The sequence below is a fragment of the Peromyscus leucopus genome, chromosome 23 (assembly GCF_004664715.2).
Source record: "Peromyscus leucopus breed LL Stock chromosome 23, UCI_PerLeu_2.1, whole genome shotgun sequence".
NCBI lineage: Eukaryota > Metazoa > Chordata > Mammalia > Rodentia > Cricetidae > Peromyscus > Peromyscus leucopus.
The window spans coordinates 29,944,154-29,970,477 of NC_051082.1; the positions used below are offsets into that span (position 1 = coordinate 29,944,154).

Below are 26,324 nucleotides of genomic sequence, written 5' to 3' on the forward strand. Positions count from 1 at the left end.
TCACTTGAGTTTCTGATAAGCAACAACCTTTGCACTCAGTGATAATGAAATCACTGGTTGCATTTTTTTTGGTTAATATTTATTACCAAATGAATTCAAAGATCAAAGTGGGCACATCCATGGTACCATGCCAACTGCTAAGATAGAGAGTGCACCTGACTCATGGAACTGTGGGTGGAGCACAATGGGTGTTTCCATTGGCTGCAAGGCCAGCCCAACCCCTTTCCCAGTACTTAAGCACTGCAGGCTGGCCTCCTTGAATCACAGCTGGGTGGGGAAGGGAACTCATCAGGCTCAGACCTGCAAGGTGCAGCACATAGAGTTGAGAATAAAACACAAAAGAGAGACTTGATTAAAGAAAGCAGCAATGGACCTGATCCCAAACTTTTCCATGGAAACCTGGATGCTCCTGGTTACCAGCCTGGTGCTCCTCTACCTGTGAGTAAACTGCCCAGGCTCCTCTCCTCAGTGATCAAGACTTGGGGATGCGAATTGGATAATTCTTTCCTCTACCTGTTTGGAAAATCCAAAGAGAAAATGAAGGGGACATCGCTTGAGTGTAAGATGCTTAGACCTAAGGTGTTGCTGTTGGCCTTATGCAAATCCCTCCAAGGGGATACATAGGTCTTCCACTTCTACTAAACTCCACTTTCTGTGGATAGGAGGATAGAGTGACCTCAGTTAGACTTGGGGTATCCTCTGATTGAGTCTTGGTTTTTCTCCAGATAAACCAACCAGAGCTCAGCAGAAGAAGATTACAAATAGCTGGTCACTGTGTATGTTAGGAGGCCTCTTTTCCATCTGATATTTTACAATTAATGGAAATGTTTCATTTCCTTCTTTCTATTCAGCTCTAGATATCCCAGGACCTTCCTTCAAAAAGTTAAAGTGGGGCTGTTGCTTTCAATATTTGCGACAACTGATGTATTTACTCATTTGTTTATGATAGTGCCAGGAATGGGAGCCTAATGCATAAACAAATATGTGGTATAGATCACATGTATGCTTTGAAATAAACTTGCTTATCAGGTTTTAAAAAAATTCATCAGTGTTTGATATACCTGTCTGTCCGGTCGTGGATAAGGAAGAGGATGGGCCAGTGATGAAATGAAATTCCTTCAGGTATGAGTTACAAGGAAGTAGAGAATATGCTTCCTCTCTCAAGAGAAAACTCTCAGATACACTTGCTGGTTGTTGTCTTTGAGAGTCCCATGGAGAAGATGTGAAGATTAAAAATAATTATTGTTGTTGGAGTTTTTGTTATTTGTTGCCTACATGTTGCCTCCTATGTTTGAATTTTATAGTGTCTGTATCCACAGCTTGTGAGCCACTATAGCATACAATGACAGTCCCAATGTACTAGTTTTCTCTTTTACTTAATAGGTATGGAACCCATTCACATGGGATTTTTAAAAAGTTGGGAATTCCTGGGCCCAAGCCTCTGCCTTTCTTGGGTTCAATTTTTGCTTACCACCAGAAGGTGAGTGTTCACTGGGATCCCTGTCTTTCCTCTTGTGTTTGCCAAGGTTGGCTTAGTTCCATCAATAAAAAGACAAGATCTTGAGTAGAACTGAGGTAGCATTTCAGAAACTATGTTTGGCTTTCATCTGAGACAAGATCAGCTTCTTGAAGGCCTTGCTGTTAGTCTTTGGAAAATCCGGTTTGGCACAGTTCATCAGCTCAGACCTTTGATATATCAACACTCATGTTGAGGACTTGATGTTCAGACTTGTGATCCTCCAAGGGCAATGTTCTTTGTTCCCAGTGCAGATTTTAGCAAGGGACAGCCATGCTTCTGGAATTTTTATTTGCATAATTAGAACTTATAACTGAAACTTAGCAGAAATTTTCTTTTGAAGTGTCAGAGACTCATAGCAAGTATTTCATTTCCAATGTTATGTGTAGAGGAGAAAGTACTTTCCTTTGTTGTGTTCTGTATAGAGGTGGCCTCTCCCCATTTTCCCATGTTACCAGGGAGCCATAAAGGCAAACTCTCTTTGTTATTTTTTAAAAATATTTTTATGTGTTATGGGTATTTTGTTTGCATACAAGTCTGTGTATGAGTTCTGGGTGCCCACAAAGGTGTTCCCCTAGAATTGGAATTACAGATAACTACTATGTGGGTGCTGGGAATTGAACCCTGGTCCTCTGGCACACCAGGCAATGCTCTTAACCACTGTGCCATCTCTTCAGCTCACACATTATCATTCTTATTCTTTTGCCTTCTCACTCAGAAACCTGCTGGAGACTAAATGCTCTAAATTAAAGGAGGCCACTGGTTTCTTCGCTGTCATAATTCTGTTAGTCTTCTAAAGAAAGAGGCATGAAATAAATGAAAAAGATGCTGGGTAAAGAGTTTAATGGATCTCACTGGCATTCCCTTAGCTTCTGTTTCTCCATTGTGTCTATGGAAGGAACAGTTCAGAGAGTCTTGTGACTTTAGGGACAGCATGTGGAGAAGTGAAATCTTTAGAGACATGCTGTTAGCTATTATTTGTAGTGAAGGGTAAATGGCCAAGCATAGGCAATTATTCACAATCAAGGGTGAATTTTTGTGCATTTGCAATGTTGGGAGAAAATTCGGGAAACTTTAATATCCCCATTTCAAATACCTCTAGCAATTAATCTCCTTTCCACTCCCACAGCTACAAATAACAATGACCCTCTCAATGCTGTCTAGGGATAGATAGTAAGCCTGATTTTGTAAGATCCAAATCATTTGTGCCCCAACTAGAGGTGAGAAGAGTATATTTAAAATAGCTATGGATTTTTATTTTCTTTCTCTTTCCAGGGCTTCTGGGAATTTGACAAACAATGTCATAAAAAATATGGGAAAATGTGGGGGTAAGTATTATGGCAACTTCCATTGGGAAGACAGGAAATGTCAAAGCCCACAGGATCTTGAGTATAAGCTATGTATTACGAAGATTTTGGGGGGCTTTTCCTACCAAAGGTCCCATATGTCCCCCAGTGTTGTGCTTCACAGACAGAATTTGGTGGAGAAAGTCGCATATTTTGACTTTTCTCCAGGACTTGATGGTTCAGGAATGGTTCACCTGAGTTTCAGTCCAGTGTCTGGATATTCCACTATTTTGAACTTAAGTTACTTACTTTCAATTTTCCATTCACTTCATATCCTTTTTGGTATTCTAATATTTTGATCATGCAAAATTATGAAAAAGAGTACATGGGCAATATTCATGTAGGCACCATCCAGGTAACACATGCTCCAATTTAGTTCTAATTATGATCTCTGTGTAGAGCTATTTTGTGTTTGCCCCTTCCTGAATGTCTTACATTACACTTCGTTTCATGAGATGCCAGTGACCTATGGTCAGAATCCCTGACTTGAACTAGGTGCTCATGTTGTAGCATGTTGCATAACTAAGGTGTTGGTTATATAACATCTGGATCAGATTCTGGATTCCTTGGCATGCCTCCAACTATCAAATCTAGATGACTGGATTTAATTCTCTTTGCTTTGTCAATGCAGGTTTTTTGAGGGCCGACAGCCTATGCTGGCTATCACGGATCCAGACATGATCAAAACAGTACTGGTGAAGGAATGTTATTCTACCTTCACAAATCGTCGGGTAGGTGCCTATTTAAAACATCTTAGTCTCTATTTATTTATATATTAGCGTCTTTTTGAGGCGTGAATGTTTATGTGCATGTTCATGAGGTATATGCATATGCGTGCCCATGCACATACCTACACACATATGGAAGTTGGAGGAGGATGTTGGATGTCCTGCTCTATCTGCCTTATTCCCTTGAGACAGGGTCTCTCACTGAACCTGGAGCCAGGCTGTCAGTCAGTAAGCACTGGCAATTTTCCAGTTTCTGTTCCTCACAGAGCTGAGGTTACAGATGCACAGGGCCACGTCCAGCTTTTTAAATATGTGCTTGATATTCAAACTCAGATCCTATGTTTTTATATGTTAGTGTTTTTCTTTACTTTTCTTTTCTTTTTTTTTTTTTTTTTTGAGACAAGGTTTTTCTGTATAACAGCTCTGGCTGTCCCGGAACTTGTTTTGTTCTTACAGAGAGCCACCTGCATCTGCCTCCCGAGTGCTGGGACTAAAGGTGTGAGCCACCACCACCTGGCAATATGTTAGTTTTTTATCATGAAATAATTATAATTTTATAGGGCATTGGCCCAAAATACATAACAATGGTCCATATGTTCCTCATCTTGTTTGTCTCAATGGTGATATTTTACGTAACTATAAATTTAGTATGTTTCTGTGACAGGAAATTTGTATAATCCATACATTTTATTCAGTACCAATCTTACATCTCTTTATTTTGTAGCATGTGTGCACAAGGGTATGTAACCCCATGCATGTTTATTGGTGCATCTATGTATAACCATCAACAGCCAAGGTACAGAACTGTTCCTTCACCACGAGGTTCCCACATCCTTGTCTATTAGAGTTGCCACACAGCTTGTATTTTCTTTTTAGTTGGAGAACATTTTATCTTTAGTTTCTACAGCATTGGCATATATTTATTGTGCAAAACAGTGGACTTTCTTGTGACTTTTTTTAAAAATAGTTATTTCATGTATATATTTGTATGTGTTTCTCTCCATGTGTGCATGTGCATATGTGTGTAGGTGCCCACAGAGGCCAGGAAAGGGCACAGATCCTTTAGAGCCGTAGTTACTTGTATTTATGAGCCAGTTGATGTGTGTCGGGGACCAAACTCCAGTCCTCTGCAAGAGCAGCAAGTCTTCTTTTTTTTAATTAAGAATTTTTTCATTCATTTTACATACCAATCACAGATTCCCCTCTCTTCCCTCCTCCCCTCCCCCAGCCTTCTCCCCCCCACCTACACCCCCATTCCTTCCTACAAGAAAGTAAGGCCTCCCATGGGGTGTCAGCAGAGCCTGGTACATTTAGCTGAGGCAGGTCCAAGCCCCTCCCCCTGCACTGAGGCTGAGTCTTAAGTGCTGACCCTTCTCTCCAGTCTCTGTAATATTTTGTTGTATGAACATAGTTTTAAAAAAAACTATTATCAACACTGATAGGTGATATTTGTGTTTCTGAATTTATCTTCATTTAATGTGATCTTTGGTTCTATCTATTTTCCTGTAAATGATATAATTTTGTTCCTCTTTATGGCTGAATAAGACTCCATTGTGTGTGTGTGTGTGTGTGTGTGTGTGTGTGTGTGTGTGTATGCATGTCTATAGCACAATATTTTAGTATTCTGAATCTTGTGTTTGCGAGAGTTGTATGAATGTGTGTGTACATGTGTGTTCCTGTGTGAACCTGCAGTGGCCCCAAGGAGGATGTTACATGTTCTACTGTTCTACTCTGCTGTTTTGGCTAGTCTGGTGGGTCAGTGAGCTATTGGTATCTGCCTGTCTCCATTCTCCCAACACTGGGTTACAGGTACCCATGGCCATAAAATGTTTTAAAATGTGGCTGCTGCAGATTCAAACCCAGGTCCTCATGCTTAAAGAACAAGCCCTCCTACCCTCAGAGCCATCTCCTCAACAGGTTGTTTTGATCTGTGAATTCTTGACGTTTCTTCACTTCTTCAAATTTTCATTGATTTTTTTTAATGAGCATTTTTATTGCTGTTGTTCGATTTTGTTAGATTCATACCTAAAGTATTTCATTTTCTTTGGAATGATTGTGAAAGTCATTACGTATTTAATGTAGTTTTGTATATGCCTCACTTAGCAGTGTGCCTTAATTTTTGCGAATTGACTCATTTGTAAGTTCCAGATATTTGTTTGCGTCCTCCATGAATTCTATATCTTGACATTATTTTCATAAAAAATAGGAAAGTTTTTTCTTTCTATATATTTTTATTTTATTTTTCTTCACTTATTGTGATAGCTGGGAGCTCCAGTACAATGTTGAACAGAATGTTGAGTGTGCATTTACTTTTAAAGGAGATAAACTTTATTCTTCCACAGTTGGGCTTAGTTTTATCTGCTGCTTTTGTGACTTTCCATACAACATATACACTTAAAATTTTTCATTTCATTTATTAATCCTATATTATTTGTAGAGCTAGGCATAATATTGAAATGCATGCATATTGATACATCAATCAACTCAAGCCTATCTTTGCCAAACCTCCACAACTGACACACCCTCCTTTCTCTACAGCCAGCCTCCTAGAGAATAAGGCATTTGAAACCCACATTTCTTGTGCCATTTAATGACTTGGTTATAAATAATTTGTATGTAAGTGATGTCTGTTAACATTTCCCCACAACCTGGCAGTTCTCCAAATCTATATAGGGCAACATCTCTTTTGCTTTGGATTCTAGGTATTTGGTCCATCAGGAATTTTGAAAAAAGCCATCACCATCGCTGAGAATGAGGAATGGAAGAGAATCCGAGCATTGCTGTCTCCAACATTCACCAGTGGAAAGCTCAAGGAGGTAATGAAGTAATAAGCTTGTCATTGGAAATACGAGGAACAAATCTGGGGACAAGTAGAATGGAAGATCACAGTCCTTTTCCAAGCAGTGTCCTCTGAGTTGAAACTTTCTAAGAATGTCTCTTTGTGTTAATGGAACTTCTTGCTTTGTCCTTGGGAAAGCCGTGTCCACTGGGAACTGAGCCCCCTCAGCTCACTATGGATGGTGTTTTGTTTTGTGTATAGATGCTCCCCATCATTAACCAGTATGCAGATGTGTTGGTGAGAAACATGAGGCATGGATCAGAGAATGGGAATTCCATCTCCATGAAAGAGTGAGTGCTGGCATGGTTGGGGGCTGGGTTGTTGTGTGAGTTATTTTTCTGTTGCTGTGACAAAAGACCCTGACAAAAGCAACTGAAGGAAGAAAGGTTTAATGTTGGCTTACAGTTCTAGGGGACACAGTATATCACAGCACGAAGACATGGTGGCATGAGCAGGAGGCTAGTGGGTCACATTGCATCTACAATCAGGGTGAAGGATGTATGGCCAGGCTATAGAGACTCAAGACCTGCCCAAAGTGATCTGCTTCTTCTAATGAGGCTCTGAGTTTCCACATTTTTTCCCAGACAGTGCCACTAGCTGAGGACCAAGTATTCAAATACATGATCTGTTGTTGGAGGGCTTCTCTCCAGGTTCCCCAAGCCCCGCAGTCCCACAATCCACTTATAAAATAATCACTCAGACGCTTATATCACTTATAAACTGTATGGCCGTGGCAGGCTTCTTGCTAACTGTTCTTTTATCTTAAATTAACCCATTTTTATAAATCTATACCTTGCCACATGGCTGGTGGCTTACCAGAGTCTTCACATGCTGCTTGTCCTGGCGGTCGCTGCAGTGTCTCCCCTCTCCTTCTTCCTGTTTCCCCAATTCTCCTCTCTCTTTGTCCCGCCTATACTTCCTGCCTGGTCACTGGCCATCAGTGTTTTATTTATATAGAGTGATATCCACAGCAATGATCCTCTGGGGGAATAGTGCACATTCAAACCATAACAATAATGCTAGGAGATGCCATAACTGCCAGCTGTGGAGTTGAAATTCCTATTGTTAGGTCAAAAGTGAGTTGTGTGGTGTTTCAACTGATTACAACAGTTCAGACTACTACTGAAGTTTGAGACCAGAGGAAACTGGAGACATCCTTGTAGCAGTATTAGGACTATAATGGGCCACCCTGCAAAGGGGTGTCATCTATAAGAAGGTAAGGTAACGTATGGAGAACAAGTCTCACCTCTGTATACAGGATCCATTATTAAGTTGTCTACTCAATTGCCATTTTTGAAATTCTAGAAAAAAAAAGATAATTTAAAAAGAAGGGACATTATCTAAACAAACTTGTTAGTGTTGATTCAGTAGAAAAGGATAGAGAAACTACTCGGTGCATATTAGGATGCTGTGTGTGTGTACCAGGAAAGTTAAAATGTCAAACAATTTATATTCCATCATAAACTTTTTGAGACTATCAATGAAATAGTAAATCTTTCCTTGGTCTAGCAAGACAGTTTAGTGGGTAAAGGCACTTGCCACCAAAGTGATAACCTGAGTTAGATCCCTGGGAGCCACATGGTAGAGGGAGAGAATTGACATCCACAGTGAAGAACAACATAAAATGAATACACATAGGCTTAATATTTAGCTTATCTTTCCCACACTTACAAAGCTCAGGACTTAGGGTTTCCATTGCTGTGAAGAGACGCCATGACCACAATGACTCTTATACAGGAAAACATTTAATTGGTTGGCTTACAGTTCAGAGAGTCAGTCCATTATTATCATGGTGGGACATGGTGGTGTACAGGTAGATATGGTGGTAGAGAGGTAGCTGAGAGTTCTACATCTTGCACAGGCAACAGGAAGTGAACTTGGACACTGGATGAAATCTTGAGCATAGGAGAACTCAAAGCCCACACTCGCAGTGACACACTTCCTCCAACAAGGCCTCACCTACTTCAACAAAGCCACACCTCCTAATAGAGTCACTCCCTATGAGCTTATTGGGGGCCAATTACATTCAAACTACCACATCTAGGGAATGCTGACGTGGATCATGTTTTCCCACATCCATTAACACAATCAAGGCAATACCCCATAGGACTGTCCAGCTTGGTATAAACAATTCCTCCTTGAGAGTTTCTTCCCAGGCATTTCTAGAGTATGCTATTTTGATAATTAAAACTAACCATCGTAATATCCATGCCATCTCACAGCACAAAGACAGGTACAACACTGTCACCTGAAAAACTTCTCACAATTGAGTATGATTGGAACAAGGGCTGTGGAGTTGAAGTTCCTATTGTTAGGTCAAAAGTGAGTTGTGTGGTGTTTCAACTGATTACAACAGTTCAGACTACTACTGAAGTTTGAGACCAGAGGAAACTGGAGACATCCTTGTAGCAGTATTAGGACTATAATGGGCCACCCTGCAAAGGGGTGTCATCTATAAGAAGGTAAGGTAACGTATGGAGAACCCTTCATAGGAAGGGTTTCTGTGTGGCACTCTGATTATCTTGGCTGGACATGAATTTACTACTATTTCACACCTTATGTGTCTTAGGCAGAGTAGGAAGAGGTGTAGCTGATAATTTCTATTTCTCTCTGTCCTCAGCATTTTTGGGGCCTACAGCATGGATGTGATCACTGCCACATCATTTGGTGTGAATGTTGATTCCCTCAACAATCCACAGGATCCTTTTGTGGAAAAAATAAAGAAGATCTTAAAATTTGATATCTTTGATCCATTGTTCCTCATAGTGAGTACGTGACCTAACATTTCATTCTTTCTGTCTTTTTAAGTAACAGTGTAGTGAAATATAATCTGCATACGTTGTCAGTAGTCCACTTAAACAGGCCAAAAGACGGTTTTCAGTATATTTAAAATATTTTCAGCTATCTATCACTGTTGTCAGCTGTGGAACATTTTTGTTATCACAGAAACTGTATTTTTAATGACTAACTCCTTACCTCCCTCAGGCATAAGCAACAAGTAAATCTATTTTCCAACTGCACAGATTTGCCTGGTCTGGACACTTCATACAAACAGAACTGTATGATGTCACCTTTTGTATTTGGCTTTCAAATTAGTATGTGTTAAAGGTTCTTGCATCTTAAGTGTGTATTAGCATTTCATTTCTTCTATGACAGAATTATATTCCATCTTATGGACATGTCATGTTCTGTCTGTGACTGATGGGTATTTGGAATGTTTTGACTTTTTTGGCTGTTGTGAAACAGTGCTGCTAGGAATATTCTTTTTGTTTTTGTTTTTTGAGACAGGGCTTCTCTGTGTAGCTTTAGAGCCTGTCCTGGATTCGCTTTGCAGACCAGGCTGGCCTTGAACTCTCAGAGATCCGCCTGCTTCTGCCTCCTAAGTGCTGGGATTAAAGGTGTGCGCCACCACTACCTGGCCTTGCTATGAATATTATGTAAGTTTGTGTTTCAACATGTTTTCAGTTGTTTTTTGATGTATACTCAGGGGGAGGCCTGAGTTGTATAGTAATATCTAATATAATGGGCTGAACTAATTAAGGACATGTCTTTAATTACAAGAGTGTTGGCTTTTCTGGTTTTTTTTTTCATCTGTTCATCTGTTTTGCTCATTTTCATTTGCATTGATATACTCAGTTATACAGCAGAGCATCCTTGAGATGAATCCTACTGAGTTAGGGTAATATAACTCTTCTTAAAGTCACTTTATTTAGTATCTAATATTGTGTTGAAAAATCTTTCAACCACATTTACAAGTGATGTTAGTTTGTAGATTTCTTGTGAGATATTCGTCTGGTCTCAGTATTAGGGTACTACTCATCTTATGGAAAATTTTGGAGATGTTTTCATGTCCTTTCTATATTTTGGACATATTTGGGAAGAAATGGCATATGATTTTCTTTAAATATTTAGCAAAATTAATCATTGAAAACTTCTTGTTTTAGGCTTTCCTTGTGGGTAGCATTTTTTAAAAAATCAGCAGCACTTTAAATTCTGTACTTAAGGCTAGATAGGAGGAGGTAAGATTAAGTATGATCCTGGAACACATTGACATGATAATCTCCTCTTGTCATAGTTTTCCATTTTCTCTAGATTGTGAGGAATGCTATGGATCTCTGTGTGCTTGCTTTGCAACAAATAACTTCTCATTATGTCACCGGTCTATTATTCATTGTATGCATTTCTTTTTGAGTCAGTTTCTACAATTTGTGTATTTCTAGGAATTTGTACATTCTGGCTAAGATGTATAATTGAGGCTATTGTCCTAGTCCCTCAATTACTAGTGGGATTCCTTTATATGACCTTGTGTTCTCCATAACATTATTCTCCTCCCACTTCACTATGCATGCTGGTAATCTGAGCCATCACTCTAATTCTAGAACGATCTAGAACAAAACAGCTAACGTTTTGCCAACTCTGAAGACATTTTCAAAGAAGAATCTTTTGTTTTCATTGATTTCCTCCATGTTTTTTTATTTTATTAGTTTGCACTTTAGTCAGTAGTATCCACTCTCTCTCCACCTGAAGTGTGTTTTTTCTTCTCTTTTAGTGGTGCATGCTATAAAGTATTGTCATATGTCATCAGTTTTTCCTCAATACCCATAAATCCCCTTCTGGATATTGTTTTGTCTCTATCTTATAAAGTTTTGTGCTTTTGGTTAATGTTATCATCATCATCATCATCATCATCATCATCATCATCATCATCATCATCATCATTTGTGTCATATTCATGGGTGGGTGGGTAGGTGTACTGGAGTATATGGGTGTGCATAAGTATGCAGAGGTCAGAGGACAACTTCAGGCATCTGTCACCTTTTGTTTGAGGCAGACTCTCTTACTGGCCTGGAACTTCACCAAGTAGGTAGGTGAACTTCACCAAGCTTCACTAGCCAGTAAGCTTCCTGGAATTCACCGTCTTCACCTCTCATGTTGCCATTCCTGAGGCACTGAACTTGGCTTTTAACGTGGGTTCTGGGAACTGAACCCAGAGCCTCACATTTGCAAGGCAAACACTTAGGCCACTGAGCCATCTCTCCAGCTTGAAAGCTCTTTCTTGAACATCACGATTAACTGCAGCAACTGGACTGAAGCCTGATTCATCCAAAAAGACCTTAGTCCAACATGTCAAGGGTGAGAGGTCAAGGGATTTAACCCTGAAACCATGCAGCAGGTGCCATTGATATCACTTCTATGTCAGTGGCCATACATTGACACGTCCTTTCCCAGCCAGGGGCCTGGAACCTGAGCACGCGCACAGGTAAAATTTGTATTTTCACCACGGTTTCTCTTTTCTTTCCCCTCTAGCACTCTTTCCATTCCTTATCCCAGTATTTGATGCGTTAAATATCTGCTTGTTTCCAAAAGATGTTATAAGCTTTTTTAAAACTTCTGTACAGCGAATGAAGGAGGATCGCATGCAAGAGAAAGCAAAGGTAATAACTGCTCACACTAGGACTTCCATTTGTTGATAATGCATTTCTCCCTCTTTCTATAAAACAAATATGCATATATATATTTCCTCTACATCTTTAAAAGTTACATGAGGAGTGTAGGTGAAGGACAGGGAATTTTTGATATTTAGAAGAGAATGAAGAGTGTAGTGGTTGGGAATAGAGAAATAAAATGAGCCAGAGAAAGCATTTAAAATTAATGATATGCCTGACAATTAGTGTACCACAGAATAAATATTTTAGGGCAAGAATTTCACCACATGCTAGTAAAAAGATATTGCTTGCATATGATTTGTGGGGATGTAAACTGGGATTATGGAAAGCTATATGGATAGATCTCAAAAACATCAAAGTTTGTTATTTTCTTAGTGGAGGAGATAAAACAAAACTCAGATCCTTACATGTGATCAGCAAACATGTCATCCTTGAACAATGGTTCAAGTTGCCCTGGGTATCCAGCTCAATTCTATTCTAGAGTTTCATATTGGGAACAGAGTTTATGACTTTAATGTTGGACTGGAAGATCCCAACAGAGAAGCTATTATTATTATTATTATTATTATTTTGGTTTTCACCTTCCTCTGCCTCCTGAGTGCTGGGATTAAAGGTGTGAGCCACCACACCCAGACAGGAACAACCATTATTAATGGATAATTTCTTCAAAGACTAAGTCTTCAGTGATCTTAGTTCATATCAGAGGAAAAATGAGCAAAAAGTTAAGAATAGAACTCCCATGTAATCCAGCCATCTTCCTGTCAGTCATAAGATGACATAAACTTGTGTGGAAGGCATTTGTACTCCTATGCTCATTGAAGTCATTCTAAAAATCCCCAAAGCTATAGAGGAATGGACTTTGAAACTTCTCATCACAGATGAGTAATGGATGTTGAGAAAAATATACTTGACCTGATTTAGGCAACATTCAATATATGCATGCATCAAATTTTCATTTTATTCCATTTCCATGTACAATTTTTTTGTGTGCAAAATTTAATGTAAATTTAAAAAATGTGAGACAAAATTACCACCTCCTTTTCCTAAAAGGATAATGATTCTGCTTACAAATTCTTTCCAGGTACTTTAACTCCCCAGATCTCATACTGGCAAGAAATCATGTCATTTCCAAGCTTATCATTTTACACATTTTCAAAAAAAAGTTATTTTATTCTACCCAGCACAGTTTAGTCTGCTTTATTTTTAATTTTAAGTTTTTTGAGATAATCTTGCTATGAAACCCAGGCTCGTCTCTCTCAGTCATTCTGCCTCCAAGTTTCATCATAAGGACAATGGTTTGAGATTAAGATGGGAGGACACCAGACTGAAGTCCAGAACGTCTGTGTGAGCACACATGCAAAGGGAAGGGGCTGACCTGGACTGTTCAGAAGCCAGAGAACTCAGGGTCAAAGACAGGAAAGACCAAAGCCATTGGACGTGGAGCCAGTGTTCACTCAGGAAAGCATTCTGCTCTCCAAAGCATGTGTATGGACATGTTTTTTGTTTATTATTGACTTTGGGAGTCCCAGTCAGACTTCTGGACTTTCAAATAAGCATTATTGTCAGAATGGTGACTAGTTCTGCACTTGTGACTGACTCTGATCTCTCAACTGACCTTGAATCTTTCAAAAATTATTTTTCTTTCAGCAAAGAGTGGATTTTCTTCAGCTGATGATAAACTCCCAGAGTTCCAACATCAAGGAGTCTCATAAAGGTAAGCAAGGATGTTTCATGTTTACTGATGGGGAACCTCAGAGTGAGGAGTTTGTCCTGGAAATATTCAGAAGGATTTTCAAGTAGATGACTATGTCTCCAAATTTCAAACAAACAATTCCAACCCCTTAAAAAAACTCCACCCCAACCCACAGATGTAGACATTATATACAGCAGCCATATACATATACATATAACATATACAAACAAACTTTCTAGAAGCACAGGATTATTACTGTGTTCAAAGCCTGAAGGGGAGCCATAAGCATGGAATTCAGGATTGGAGATCACCAATGGTCTCTGGGTCTTGTACTACAGAACAGATACCAACTGGGCCTCATTTAGATCCACTGAGTCAAAAGCTTTGCCTGGAGATTTTCATGTAGACACCCAGTGAGAGGAACAGCCCCACAGTGGTGATGGTCACTGGAAACCTGGGATGAATGCTTGTCCAGCTCTTGATTTACAGCCACGCTTTGATTTCCTGTGTAGTTGATAAGGAACATGTGGAGAAAGCGTTGGGACTAAGCACATACCCCACTACTCTTACTAGCTTTCCACCTACTTATTTTCCCATCATGGGTGGCTGTTGAGGAAGCCATTGCTGCGATGGTTGAAAAACGATGGCTCTCTAATGCCATCCACCCTAGGCAGCCAGGAGTTATGTTCTATGTAAGAGAGGGGCAATCGTCTGTTTTCTGCTTTATTTTTTCTTTTTCCTCCTTTTTGCCCTCCGTCTTCCTCTTCCTTCCCTTCCTTCATTCTCCACAATTCTTCCTCCTTCTTCTCTCCCCTCCTACTCTTCTTCTTCCTCCTCTTTCCCCTTTGTTTTTCTCCTGCTCCTGCTCCTCACCTTCTCCTGCACAATCCCATGCATTAATTCTGTTCCCTCACTATCATTACTTATTTTGACACTCAGGTTCTTTCAGGCATGTGCATTGAATAAGCCAAACTCTTACATATACCCCTCCATGCTCTCTTTCGACTTCAGGTTCTCTTTTTTCATTGTTATTGAATGCACATATGTATATACATAAATGTTCCTAAATATAATCTGCTAAGTCTGTATGACGTTACGCATATGTATGCCTTCAGGGATGGCAATTTGGTACCGAATAACTGTGCTGTTCCCTGGAGAAGACTATTTCTCCCCCTCTCAGCATTCCTTAGTTGCCTGTCATTCTCTGTGTAGGGTTGAGGTCTCATGAACTCTCCCCATCCACCTTGGCATATCTGTTGGTGTCATCCTTGTTCAGCTCGTATTTGGGCAGTCATGTTGTCAAGACTTTATGGGTATAGCTTCTGACATAACTAGGAGACACAATCTCACAGAACACCCTGATCTTCTGGCTGAGAAACTGCCATACTGATTCCAAAGAGCCTGTACAAGTTTGAACTCCCATCAACAGTGGAGGAATGTTTCCCTTGCTCCACATCCTCTCCAACATAAGCTGTTTTCAGTGTTTTTGATCTTAGCCATTTTGACAGGTGTAAGATGGTATCTCAGTGTTGTTTTGGTTTGCATTTCCCTGAGGACTAAGGATGTTGAGCAATTCCTTAAAAGTCTTTCAGCCATTTGAGATTCTTTTGTTGAGAATTGTCTGTTTAGCTCTGCAGTCCATTTTTTTTAATTGGATTTTTTGGTATTTTGATATTTAGTTTCTTGAGTTCTTTATATATTTTGGAGATCAGCCCTCTGTCAGATGTGAGGTTGGTAAAGATCTTTTTCTATTATGTAGGCTGTTGTTTTGTCTTACTGACCATGTCCTTTGCCTTACAAAAGTTTCTCAGTTTCAGAAGGTTCCATTTATTCATTGTTCCTTGCAGTGTCTGTGCTACTGGTGTTATATTTAGGAAGTGGTCTCCTGTGCCACAAATCATAATTTTTTTTTTTTTAAAAAAATACTGATCTCCTTTACCTAAAATGTGTCTATTGGGCCAGCAATATAGATCAACAGATAAAGGTACTTGCTACCAGCCGGGTGGTGGTGGTGCACGCCTTAAATCCCAGCACTCGGGCGGCAGAGGCAGGCGGATCTCTGTGAGTTTGAGGCCAGCCTGGGTTACCAAGTGAGTTCCAGGAAAGGCGCAAAGCTGCACAGAGAAACCCTGTCTCGAAAAACCAAAAAAAAAAAAAAAAAGAAGGTACTTGCTACCAAGCCAAAGCCAAAGACCTGAGTTCAAACCCGAGGACCCGAATGTTGCAAGGAGAAAAATCACTCCTGCAAATTGCCCTCTGACCCTCACAAGAATGCCTCCCCACTCCTCTCTCTCTCTCTCTCTCTCTCTCTCTCTCTCTCTCTCTCTCTCTCTCTCTCTCTCTCTCTCTCACACACACACACACACACACACACACAAATGAAATAAAATAAAATGTATTTCCTTTCCCATTAGCTTTATCCGATCTGGAGATTGTGGCTCAGTCTATTATCTTTATTTTTGCTGGCTATGAGACCACCAGCAGCGCTCTTTCCTTTGCTTTGTATTTACTGGCCACTCACCCTGATGTCCAGAAGAAACTGCAGGATGAAATTGATGCAGCTCTGCCCAATAAGGTGAGGGGACGGGACCTGGAGAGGGAGGAAGGGAAGAGGAGACACATTGACATGAATGACTCCATATCAGTGAGTTTTTTTTAATGAAGTGATAAGCATTGATTCTTTCACCACCTTTACTTAAGGTTCTAACAAGAGAAATGAATAGGAAACAGGCATTGGCTACTTACTGCTTTTAGGAAAACAATGTCTTTGTTCATGAATGTTGGTACAGATTTATCCATTCTGTGTCATCAAAACCTATCAAGAAACAACCACCAAATCACAGTGGCATGGAAGATAGCTTTGGTTAGTCCAGTGTCTCAGTAGTCAGCTCTGCTGATGTCATGGGGTGTGCTGTTGCCTGTTGTTGGCTGAGTGTGACTGGCCTTGGCTGGACTGAGCAAGGCAGATTGATTTAGTTCCGTCCCACACAATCTCTCTCCACTCATAGGCGGCCTGAGTCAAACTCTTAACCTTACGTGCATTACAGTTTGTCTAAAAGTCCCATAAAATAGTCAAAAGTTTCTCACATTGGTCTTTACAACTCTGCCCAAACTGGGAGACTTGGGATGTGAGGTTATGTGGTCTGTGGGGCTGTCTGGCTTATCGTTCTCTTCAGAGCTCACAGGCAAACCCTGAGGGAACAACCAGTGGGCTGGACCAGCAATAGAGAATGTGGCTGAGTGATGGATCCTGTTCTCATTGTGACTTTTACCAGGGTTGGAACTGAGCATTTTGATGGCAATGACTGTATCTGTCTTTTGTCACCTTTAATATAGAAGAGACCAGTATCTCTTCAGATCATTTAAAACTTTATCCTATTAGTGCTTCCAAATTTTATATATAATTAAAAGAATGATCACATGGGATATTTTCAAGTAAGTACAATAAGGATTTTTCTTCTACCTATGTTTATATACCTTCAAGTAGATGTGTGTGCCCTTTCTGTGAAAAGGTAACTCTAAATGTGTCAAGTTGTTGACTCTAATTATCATGATCTGTTAGTTATGATTCCCTACATAAGAAAGAAAAAGTAGTATATAGTAATGCTGAGGATTTTAGGTCCTGGGTTTGGGATTGTCACAAAGTCTCCATATTTCATAATTATCCTACATTTCTTACAGATGCATTGAGCATGTTCAAGTATCAGTTATTAAAATGCATTTTAAATGCTAAGGTCTTTCATCAACAGGAGTTTTTCTTTGGTAGTGTAACCCCTTAGTAGTTCTCTACAGATGAAAGTTAGTTCAAAATCTTAATTTATGAAAATCTCTCTCTCTCTTTGCAGGCACCTGCCACCTATGATACCCTGGTCCAGATGGAGTATCTGGACATGGTAGTGGATGAAACTCTCAGATTATATCCAATTGCTGGAAGACTTGAGAGGGTCTGTAAGAAAGATGTTGAAATCAATGGGGTACTCATTCCCAAAGGGACTGTGATGATGGTACCAACCTTTGCTCTTCACAGAGACCCAAAGCATTGGCCAGAGCCTGAGGAGTTCCACCCTGAAAGGTACAGGGATATGGGAAAGATAAACTACCCAAAACTGGACTAGTCCCAAGCATGATGTGCTGTCTCTTGGTGTTGAAGTCACATAAGTAGCAAGAGCAGTCTGTCTTTGTGTCTACGTATCTATCTACCTATTCAAACTTTTAAGACAAGAGTAGCATCTGTCACAATGTCCTCCACACTATCTCATTTTATGCATTAGACTTTTCATGCCTAGGTTTTTCTTGCTGTTCCCTTTAGCTGCTCCCCTCACCTTTAGAGAATATTTACATTTTCCATTTGACTACACTTTGCCTCCTGGGTCCTTCACTGTGGCTGTAATGGTGTCATCTGAGGGCCTTGTCATTTGAGCAGCCCTGCTGAGGACAGAGGAGACCACAGGTCCTTCCATTATTGCCTCTGGCTGTTGTCCTGGCCACTTTCTTACCCTATGTGACTTTTCCAAAGCCATGTTGCCTGCTGTCTAGGAGTCTGAGACCCTAGACACCCTTCTTTTGGATGTGGCTCAGGTGGTCTCTTCTGGAAACCCAGAGGCAAGGTCAGGCTTCAGTCATAGTTCTACAGTCTAATTGTTTTCTTGGTAAGCAAAATAAAGAATGGTGTTTTTAAGGCAGAGGCTGGCAAGCTGAAAGGACTAGGATTTAGACATTCATTGCTTCTAATTATACACCTCCTGATTTCTGGTACCTTATGTTGTTGGTCATGATGTGCCATTTAGACATCATTAAGTCTATGTACAGTCTATGAAGAACTTAACCAGAGCTCATCAGTTTTTCTGTCTTCCGGACCAGATGGCTTTTGTGTTCCTTCTAGTCTCAGTAATTACACCTCCTATAGCTTTGTGACACACAGATGATTGACAAACTGTTGTTATATTCATTTAATAATGAGACAGATAGCCTGTGTTTACTGTGTATGAGGGACTACTCCAAACACTAATAAAGCAATATGTTGATAAATGTCTACAACAGAGAAAGTTTGACAAATTCACGGGGGGACTGTATACAAATCAACATCCACAGCACTCTCAATGGAATTCTATGTGACCAGTAACCATTTCCATGTGTGGTATTTATTCACACACCTCCCCAAACCATCATTATGATTTTGGAAATATAATAGTCTTATATACATTAGAATTTTTCCAAAATATTAAAAAATAGCTTAAAACACATAGTCATATTGTAATTGCCACTTTTCTAGAAACAAAAAATTCTCTTAAGTATCATTTATATGTTATATTATTTGAATGAAAGTTGTCTATCCTCCTAGATTTTTATACTCAAAGGAACACATAGAGCAATAAATTAATGATAATATATTAGAGTAGCATTGTATGTCTTTGTAAATCATCTGACTTAAACTATTCCTAAGAAGGATGGGGAGAGCAAGAAGAAAAAGAAGGAATAAGAGGGGAAGAAAAAGGGAGGCTAGAAGGGACAGAAGGAAGGAAAAGGAAGAGGAATAAAGAAAGAAGAGAGGGAGGGGAAAGAGGAAGGGAAGGGAAGGGTGGAGGAAGGGAGGATGGGAAGCTGGAAGAAACAGAGTGAGAAATGAAAAGAAGTGGGGAGAAAGGGAAGGTAAGCAGTAGAAAAAATAATAATGGAAAAGAGAAAAAAGAATAACAGAGAGAAGACAGTGCAAGGGAAACAATTTCAGTACTGGTAAGAATTTTATCCTCCTGCTTTAATGAGTGTTAGTTCAGCCAATAACATACTTTTCTTCAATTGGTCTCATTTCTTATGTCTCAGAGAATGAACACATCATACTAAATGCAAAGATCATATTTAAAGATGAATGTTTGTTTTAGACAGCATTCACTTCATCTCAATATGACTAAGCTCCTCCATGGTAAAGCGAGAGGGAAGACTTTTAACTTGTATAATCCCTATGGCCTATCACCCACACTTGTAACTTGTATAATTCCTATGGCCTATCACCCACTCTAAGGCCTGAGAACATCACAGAAGAGGGGGTGGAAAGACTGTAGGAGCTAAAGAGTAGAGGAGGTGTGCCAATGGTGTCTTCTGGTTAGAACATGGCCTTTGCTGTCATGAACAATGTCTGTGACTACCTGTGAAAGACTCACGCAAAATAGACATGAAAATAGGAGGGAGACAAGTTGTGAAGAAGACAGTGAATAGAGTTGGGGAGGGTATACAGGAAGTTAATGTGGGAGGGAAAATAATCACAATGCATTGTATACAAGTAAGAAACTTTAAAAGTCACACCAGAATTTCCACAACTGACTCAGGAAAGCTTTCTGTTTACTACTGCTTATGAGTATCTAAAAGATACCAAGCAAGTGACTGTTGTGGATTCTTAGCCTTTATTAACTTGTCTTCATCTACTCCTGTGGGACCAGGTTCAGCAAGAAAAATCAGGGTAACATTAATCCTTACACATACCTGCCCTTTGGGGATGGACCCAGGAACTGCATTGGCATGAGGTTTGCGCTCATGAACATGAAACTTGCTCTTGTCAGAGTCCTGCAGAACTTCTCCTTCCAGCCTTGCAAGGAAACTCAGGTGAGTGTGCTTTTTCAGTAAGTTATATTTTTTGGGAGTTTTGCAAAAAAGTATATTGATCTATTTGTTAAGGAATTTCTTTGCAATGCCTATTGGATAGTTTAAGTATTTCAGTTTTAGACTTGTATCTTTTGCTTTATAAAGACCTAAGTACAAAGACTGTCTAACTTCAGGGGCTTCAGAAGATAGGTCTGTCAGTAAGGTTCTTGCCTTGAAAGCATGTGGACTTGAACTTAATTCCCATAACCCATGCAAAATAAAGCAAACAAAACAAGCAAGCAAGCAAGCAAACAAACTAACCAAACAAAACCCAGCCAGCAACCACCAACCAACCAACCAACCAACCAACCAACCAACCAATCAACCAACCCACCTATTACCAACCAGGTGTGTTGGCATGCATTTGTAATCCCAGCACTGAGGAGACAGACCAGCAGATTCCCAGGGCTTACTAAGCACCTAGACTATATAATTTGTGAGTTCCAGGCTAGTGAGAAACCCTGTCTCCAAAAAGGTAGATAATACCTAAGGAAGGGCACAGGAGGTAAAAGTAGTTTTTGTGTGCTTGTAAAGCACCCTTGGCATTTGTATGTCTCTTTGTATTTGTGGTTGGTGTTATTTCACTGACTGCTTCTTGTGCTTGCGGAACTGTTGCAGATCCCTTTAAAAATAGGCAAGCAAGGACTTCTTCAACCAGAAAAACCAATCCTTCTAAAGGTTGTGTCAAGAGATGAGACTGTAAGTGGAGCTTGATGTCTGTTATGATGCTGCATCCCACTGGACCAGAAACCAATTCAGATTGTGAATAAATTCAAAGATGAAGACTGTGGTAACCTTGTGCACTCATGCAGGATTCTGGGTGTTCATTGAGCTTGTCATGGAACATAAGGATGTGATAACACTAATCTAAGATAGATGTGTTCAACTCCCTGGTTCTTGTGGGACTGTCTATTTCTACTTCATTGTCACCACCAAATCCCCTGATTTATGTTGATAAAATAAACACCAATTACTAGTTTTATCAACTACTACTGAAAATGAGAATTTTTATAGTGATGCTAATGACTAATTTTTTTATTAAGAACTTTTTAAAATTCATTTTACATACCAAAGATCCCCCTCTTCCCTCTTCCTGCCCCTCCAGACTCCCCCTCCCAACCCACCCCCCATTCCCTCCTATAAGAAGGTAAGGCCTCCCATGGGGAGGTACATTTAGTAGAGGCAGGTCCAAGCCCCTTTCCCTGCCTCAGGACCGTGAGACATGTCCCATCATAGAAGTGGGCTACAAAAGGCCTGCTCATGCACCAGGGATGGATTCTGCTCCTACTGCCAGGGGGCCCCTTAAGAAGATCAAGCTATACAACTGTCTCAATTATGCAGAGGGCCTAGTCCAGTCCCATTCAGGCTCCACAGCTGGTGATCTAAACTTCATGAGTTCCCACTAGTTTGGTTTGGATGTCTCTGTAGGTTTCCCCATCATGATCTTGATGGCCCTTGTTCATAGAATCCCTCTTCTTCCTCTTTGACTGGACTCTTGGAGCTTGGCCTGGTGTATGGCTGTGGATCTCTGCATCTGTTTCCATCAGTTACTGGATGAAGGCTCTATGATGACAGTTAGGGTATTCACAGATCTGATTACTAGGGTAAGCCAGTTCAGGCACCCTCTCTACTACTGCTAGTAGTCTAAGGTGGGGTCATCCTTGTGGATTTCTGGGAACTTCTCTAGCATCTGGTTTCTCCCTATTCCCATGGTGTCTCCCTCTATCATGGTATCTCTTTCATTGCTCTCCCACTCCATCTCTGTTCCAGCTTGACCATTGTGTTCTCTTATGTTCTCATCCCCTATCCCCTACCCTCCATTGCCCAACCCTTATCCCCAGTTTACTCATGGAGATCTCATTTATTTCCCTTTCCCAGGGTTATCCATTTGTCCCTCTTTGGGTCCTCCTTGTGAGCTTTTTCTAGAGCTGTAGGTTGTAAATTAATGACTAAATTTTTAGCAAACATTTTTATTTGCAGCATACTATAGTTAATTAATAAATTGAGATGTCAATGGTGTTGACTTTTCCTAGAGAATTGTGAAGGAACAACTATCTACTCCAGATGTGGCACCAAAGAGAGACCAAAGCAATGATTCCACTCCAGTCTATCTTAGTGAACCAGTGAATTTCTAGGGATACTTACAAGAGCATGAATGAGGGCTTGCTTACATACACACAGGCGATTCAAAAACAGCTCCATCACCGAGTCTTGGTTGAAGACTGCTGCATCTCTGATACAAGAAAGCTACAGCCCTGAAGTTCCCTTTTAATTCCTTATAATCCTTCTACTTACATAACCTGGGAGTTGGGAGCTTATGACTCTTCTAAGTTTCAGGAACTTCTTGAAACTTGTGAGTTTTGTTTACTTATTGAGTCTGATTAGCCTCATTTACTTCTGAATCTTAATGAGTTTTTCCCTGGATGAAATTTTCATTTCAAAAAATAAATAAATAAATAAATAAATAAATAAATAAATAAATAAATAAATAAATACACGACAGTATGGGTTGATAAACTCAGTCAAAATTTATTATTTTTGTTGTTTAATTATTTTGTTGTTCAGTTAATTTATTTATGCATTTTATTAGCTTATACTAATTGTGTATAATAATGAGTTTCATTATAGCATCTTATGCACATGTTTAATATATTTTGACTTTATTTACCTCAGTTCTACTGATCCCTTCTCTCTTCCCAACCAGTTCCCCCTTGTACTTTTCTGTCTTTTTGGGTGTATGAGTTAATTAATGTTGTATATAGGTAGTAAAGATAAGGGGTCATTTACAACAACATGGACCACTTACCAGTGGGCTACATCACTGAAGAAAACATATCTCCCTGAGCTATCATTAACTCCCTGTAGATTATGAGGGAGGGGTAGAGCTTCACATCTTTATCAGCCTTTCCCTCCTTCCCTGTTCAGCTTTTCCTCACACTTATGCTCCTGTGAGTCATCTCAAGAGCCCATTTACACCAGAATCCTCATCGCAGCCTGTAATGGGTTGAATGGGAATGATTCCTCACAATATTGAGCTTTTGAATACATTGCCAGTTGTTGATGATGTTTGAGGAGCAGTAGGTGATGCATCCTTACTGGAGGAAGTGTGCCACTTGCTGAGGGATGTTCTGTATGCTGTGAATATGCTGCTCTGATTGGTTGATAAATAAAATGCTGATTGGCCAGTAGCCACGCAGGAAGTATAGGCAGAATAAGCAGACAAGGAGAATTCTGGGTAGGAAAAACAAAACGGAGGAGGAGATTGCAGCCCACTGTCCAGGGAGCAGCATGTAATGGCACATAGGTAAAGCCACAGAAAACATGGCGACATATAGATTACCAGAAATGGGCTGAGTTTAAGTGTAAGAGACAGTCAGTAGTTAGCCTGAGCTAATGGCTGAGCAGTTTCAATTAATATTAAGCCTCTGTGTGTTCATTTGGGTCTGAGCAGCTGAGAGACTGAGGGACCACAGGAGTTGGGTGGGACCAGGAAAACTTCCGCTATAGTCACTAGAGGTGGACTTTAAGAAAGTAAGCTTCATATAATTTTTAGTTCCCTCTTTGGGCTTCATGCTTACATTTGAAGATGTCAGCTCTCAGCTTCCTGCTCCTACTGTTTGCTACCATGCTTCCCTCTCATGATGGGCTCTAATCCATCTGGTACCATGAACCTAAACAAACTCTTTCTTCTATACATTTCCTTGGCCATAGTGTTTATCACAGCAACAGAAAAGTAACTAATAGACAGGCCCTTGCTTTAAAGACTCCAGCCTGCTTTCACGTGCTTGTGAAACTTTTTTTTTGGTCAGGCATTTTTGTTGCAGTTACAAGGTAAGTAATTAATACAACTAGTTTGTAGAAATGTTAAGAGCTTATATCTATCATTTTGGCAATTTAGTCTCAGATAGTTCAAGAAAAATAGTTCCTAGAACAGAATTTTCTTTTACTTTGTTATTCTTTATAGGAGAAATAAACATAGGCGTTTATTGACTTAAACATCTTATTCATACCTCTTGTATAACCTTACTGGTTCTGTTTGTTTACTATGCCAGAATAATAGCGCACAGTGATTGAGACCATGGGCTCTGCACCTAAAGCTCTTGGAAAAAGGGAAATGGTGGGGAAATGTTTTCCATTTACTTTGTGTGCATCTTGCATGTGAGTTGTTGTCTCTGTCTCTCTGTCTCTCTGCCTGTCTGCCTGACTCTCCCTCCCCCACTCTCTGTGAGTGTGTGTGTTTATGTGGGTACACTTGTATCACAGTGGGCATGCAGACATCAGAGGAAAACTTGTGGCAGCCAGTTTTCTTCTTACACCATATGGGTCCTGGGGATCAAGCTCAAGTCCTCAGACTTGATGGCAAGCTCCTTTACCTACCGAGCGATCTCGTTGTTCCTGGGGAAGATTTACTGCTTCACTGGTATTCTTAGTAAGCCCATGATGTTCTACGTTCTACACTTTAACTTCTCCAGTGCACAAACAATGTCCTAATATGAGCCCAGCCTCTTCTCTGCTGTCTACCATGCTTGCCTTGTAAACATGAGGATGTGTTTGAATTACCAGGACCCACATAAAATCAGACAAGGTAGTACACACTTGCAATCCCAATGCTCCTATGGTGAGATGGGAAGCAAAGACAGGAGAATGCCCAGAAACTTGAGGGCCAAGCATCCTGGCATTTACAATGATGAAAACCAGAGACTGTCTCAAACAAGATGGGAGGCAAGAGCTGATGAAAGACCCCCAGGGGAGATCTTCCTTCAGGAGAGACCCCAAACCCAAGGAACACACCGAAACCACAGATCAGATGCAAACAGCAAGAGGGTTTATTCAGATACACAGGTACCTGGGGCGAAGTCTCTCGGAGGACTTGTGCGCCTTCCCAGGGCAAGGGGGACTTTTTATAGGATCCCAGGGGCAGAGGCGCGGTTACAGAAGCGAGAAGCATAGTTACAGGGTTCCTATTGGTTGTTTCAAAGAAGGCCAGGGTGAACTTGGGGACGTATTTTTAATTCTCAGAAATTTGATGTGTGTGGCTGACTTGGCCTTGCCTAGGGTACAGTGGGTGTTTTTCCAGCCCAGCTGCTTATTCCTCAAGGCCAGGTGGTCAACCATAAATATCCTGTTTTGACTCAACGGTTTTTCTCCCAAGGCCGGTGGCCGACCACAGTTATCTCTCTCAAGGCCGGTGGCTGACCACAGTTATCTCTCTCAAGGCTGGGTGGCCGGCCACAGCTGTGAACTCCTGTTTTTCTGGATCTTGCCTTTCAGAATGGCATTTCTTAGGCTAAGTTATTGGGACCGGGGGGGGGGGCATTTCATTGGCCCAACACCCCATGTCCTCATAATGGAGTGGGGGTCTTTCACTGATAATCGAAGATTTGGCTTCTAATCAAAACATCCTGGCTCACACACTGGTGTCTTCACCTCTAAGTCTATGAGAGGTGTGTGAGGATGTATGGGGAAGAGCTAAATCAGCTCAGCCAAGACTAGTCTCTCTCAGCCAAGAGCCAGGCCAGAGCACGTCCATCCATATCAGATATCTATCTAAACACTTCACTAGTAACTGATTCTATGACCTTGTCACTGCTGTTTAGTGGACATTTCCCAGTTGGTATTATCTGGTAATAATAGATATAGCTGGACAACCATTCTATTTCTGTGAGTTAGCATCCATTGCCAATACTTCTCCCTTAATTTTCCTCTTCAGATTCTTCCCAAATAATATTGGGGAGATAGTCAATGCTTACTGTTTATAAAAGTTTTCCAAGACCTGGGAGATTGGTTCAGTGCAACTGTAAAGGCAAGATAATTGGAGAGAAATGATGACCTGAGTTTTATCCGCAGATCCCACATTGGAAGATGAAATGACTCCTAATGGTTCTGGTGTGTGTGTGTGTGTGTGTGTGTGTGTGTGTGTGTGTGTGTGTGTACACAACAATTGTAAATGTTGCAGCCCTGGAGGGAAAGGTATCCTGGCTTTTGGAAGCCTGGATATACCTCTAAGTGTTACAGCTCTAAAGAGAAAGGTTTCCTGGCTATTGGAAGCCAGGCTATACCTATAGCTCTGTTCTGGTGGGGGATGGTTTCCTAGCAGGAATGTAGCAATCCTGTTCCTC

At 40.5% G+C, this 26,324-nt stretch overlaps 1 protein-coding gene across 1 annotated transcript; it reads left to right on the top strand.

Moving 5' to 3' along the window:
• Positions 1-246: 246 nt before the first annotated feature.
• LOC114685037 (cytochrome P450 3A9) lies at positions 247-21,210 on the top strand. Its single transcript, XM_028859643.2, has 13 exons — positions 247-438; positions 1,384-1,480; positions 2,792-2,844; positions 3,494-3,593; positions 6,293-6,406; positions 6,631-6,719; positions 9,050-9,198; positions 11,737-11,864; positions 13,524-13,590; positions 15,984-16,144; positions 17,415-17,641; positions 20,004-20,166; positions 20,824-21,210. Exons 1-13 carry the CDS (start codon positions 368-370, stop codon positions 20,917-20,919), a joined length of 1,515 nt encoding a protein of 504 aa, XP_028715476.1. The 5' UTR covers positions 247-367; the 3' UTR covers positions 20,920-21,210.
• Positions 21,211-26,324: the final 5,114 nt, after the last annotated feature.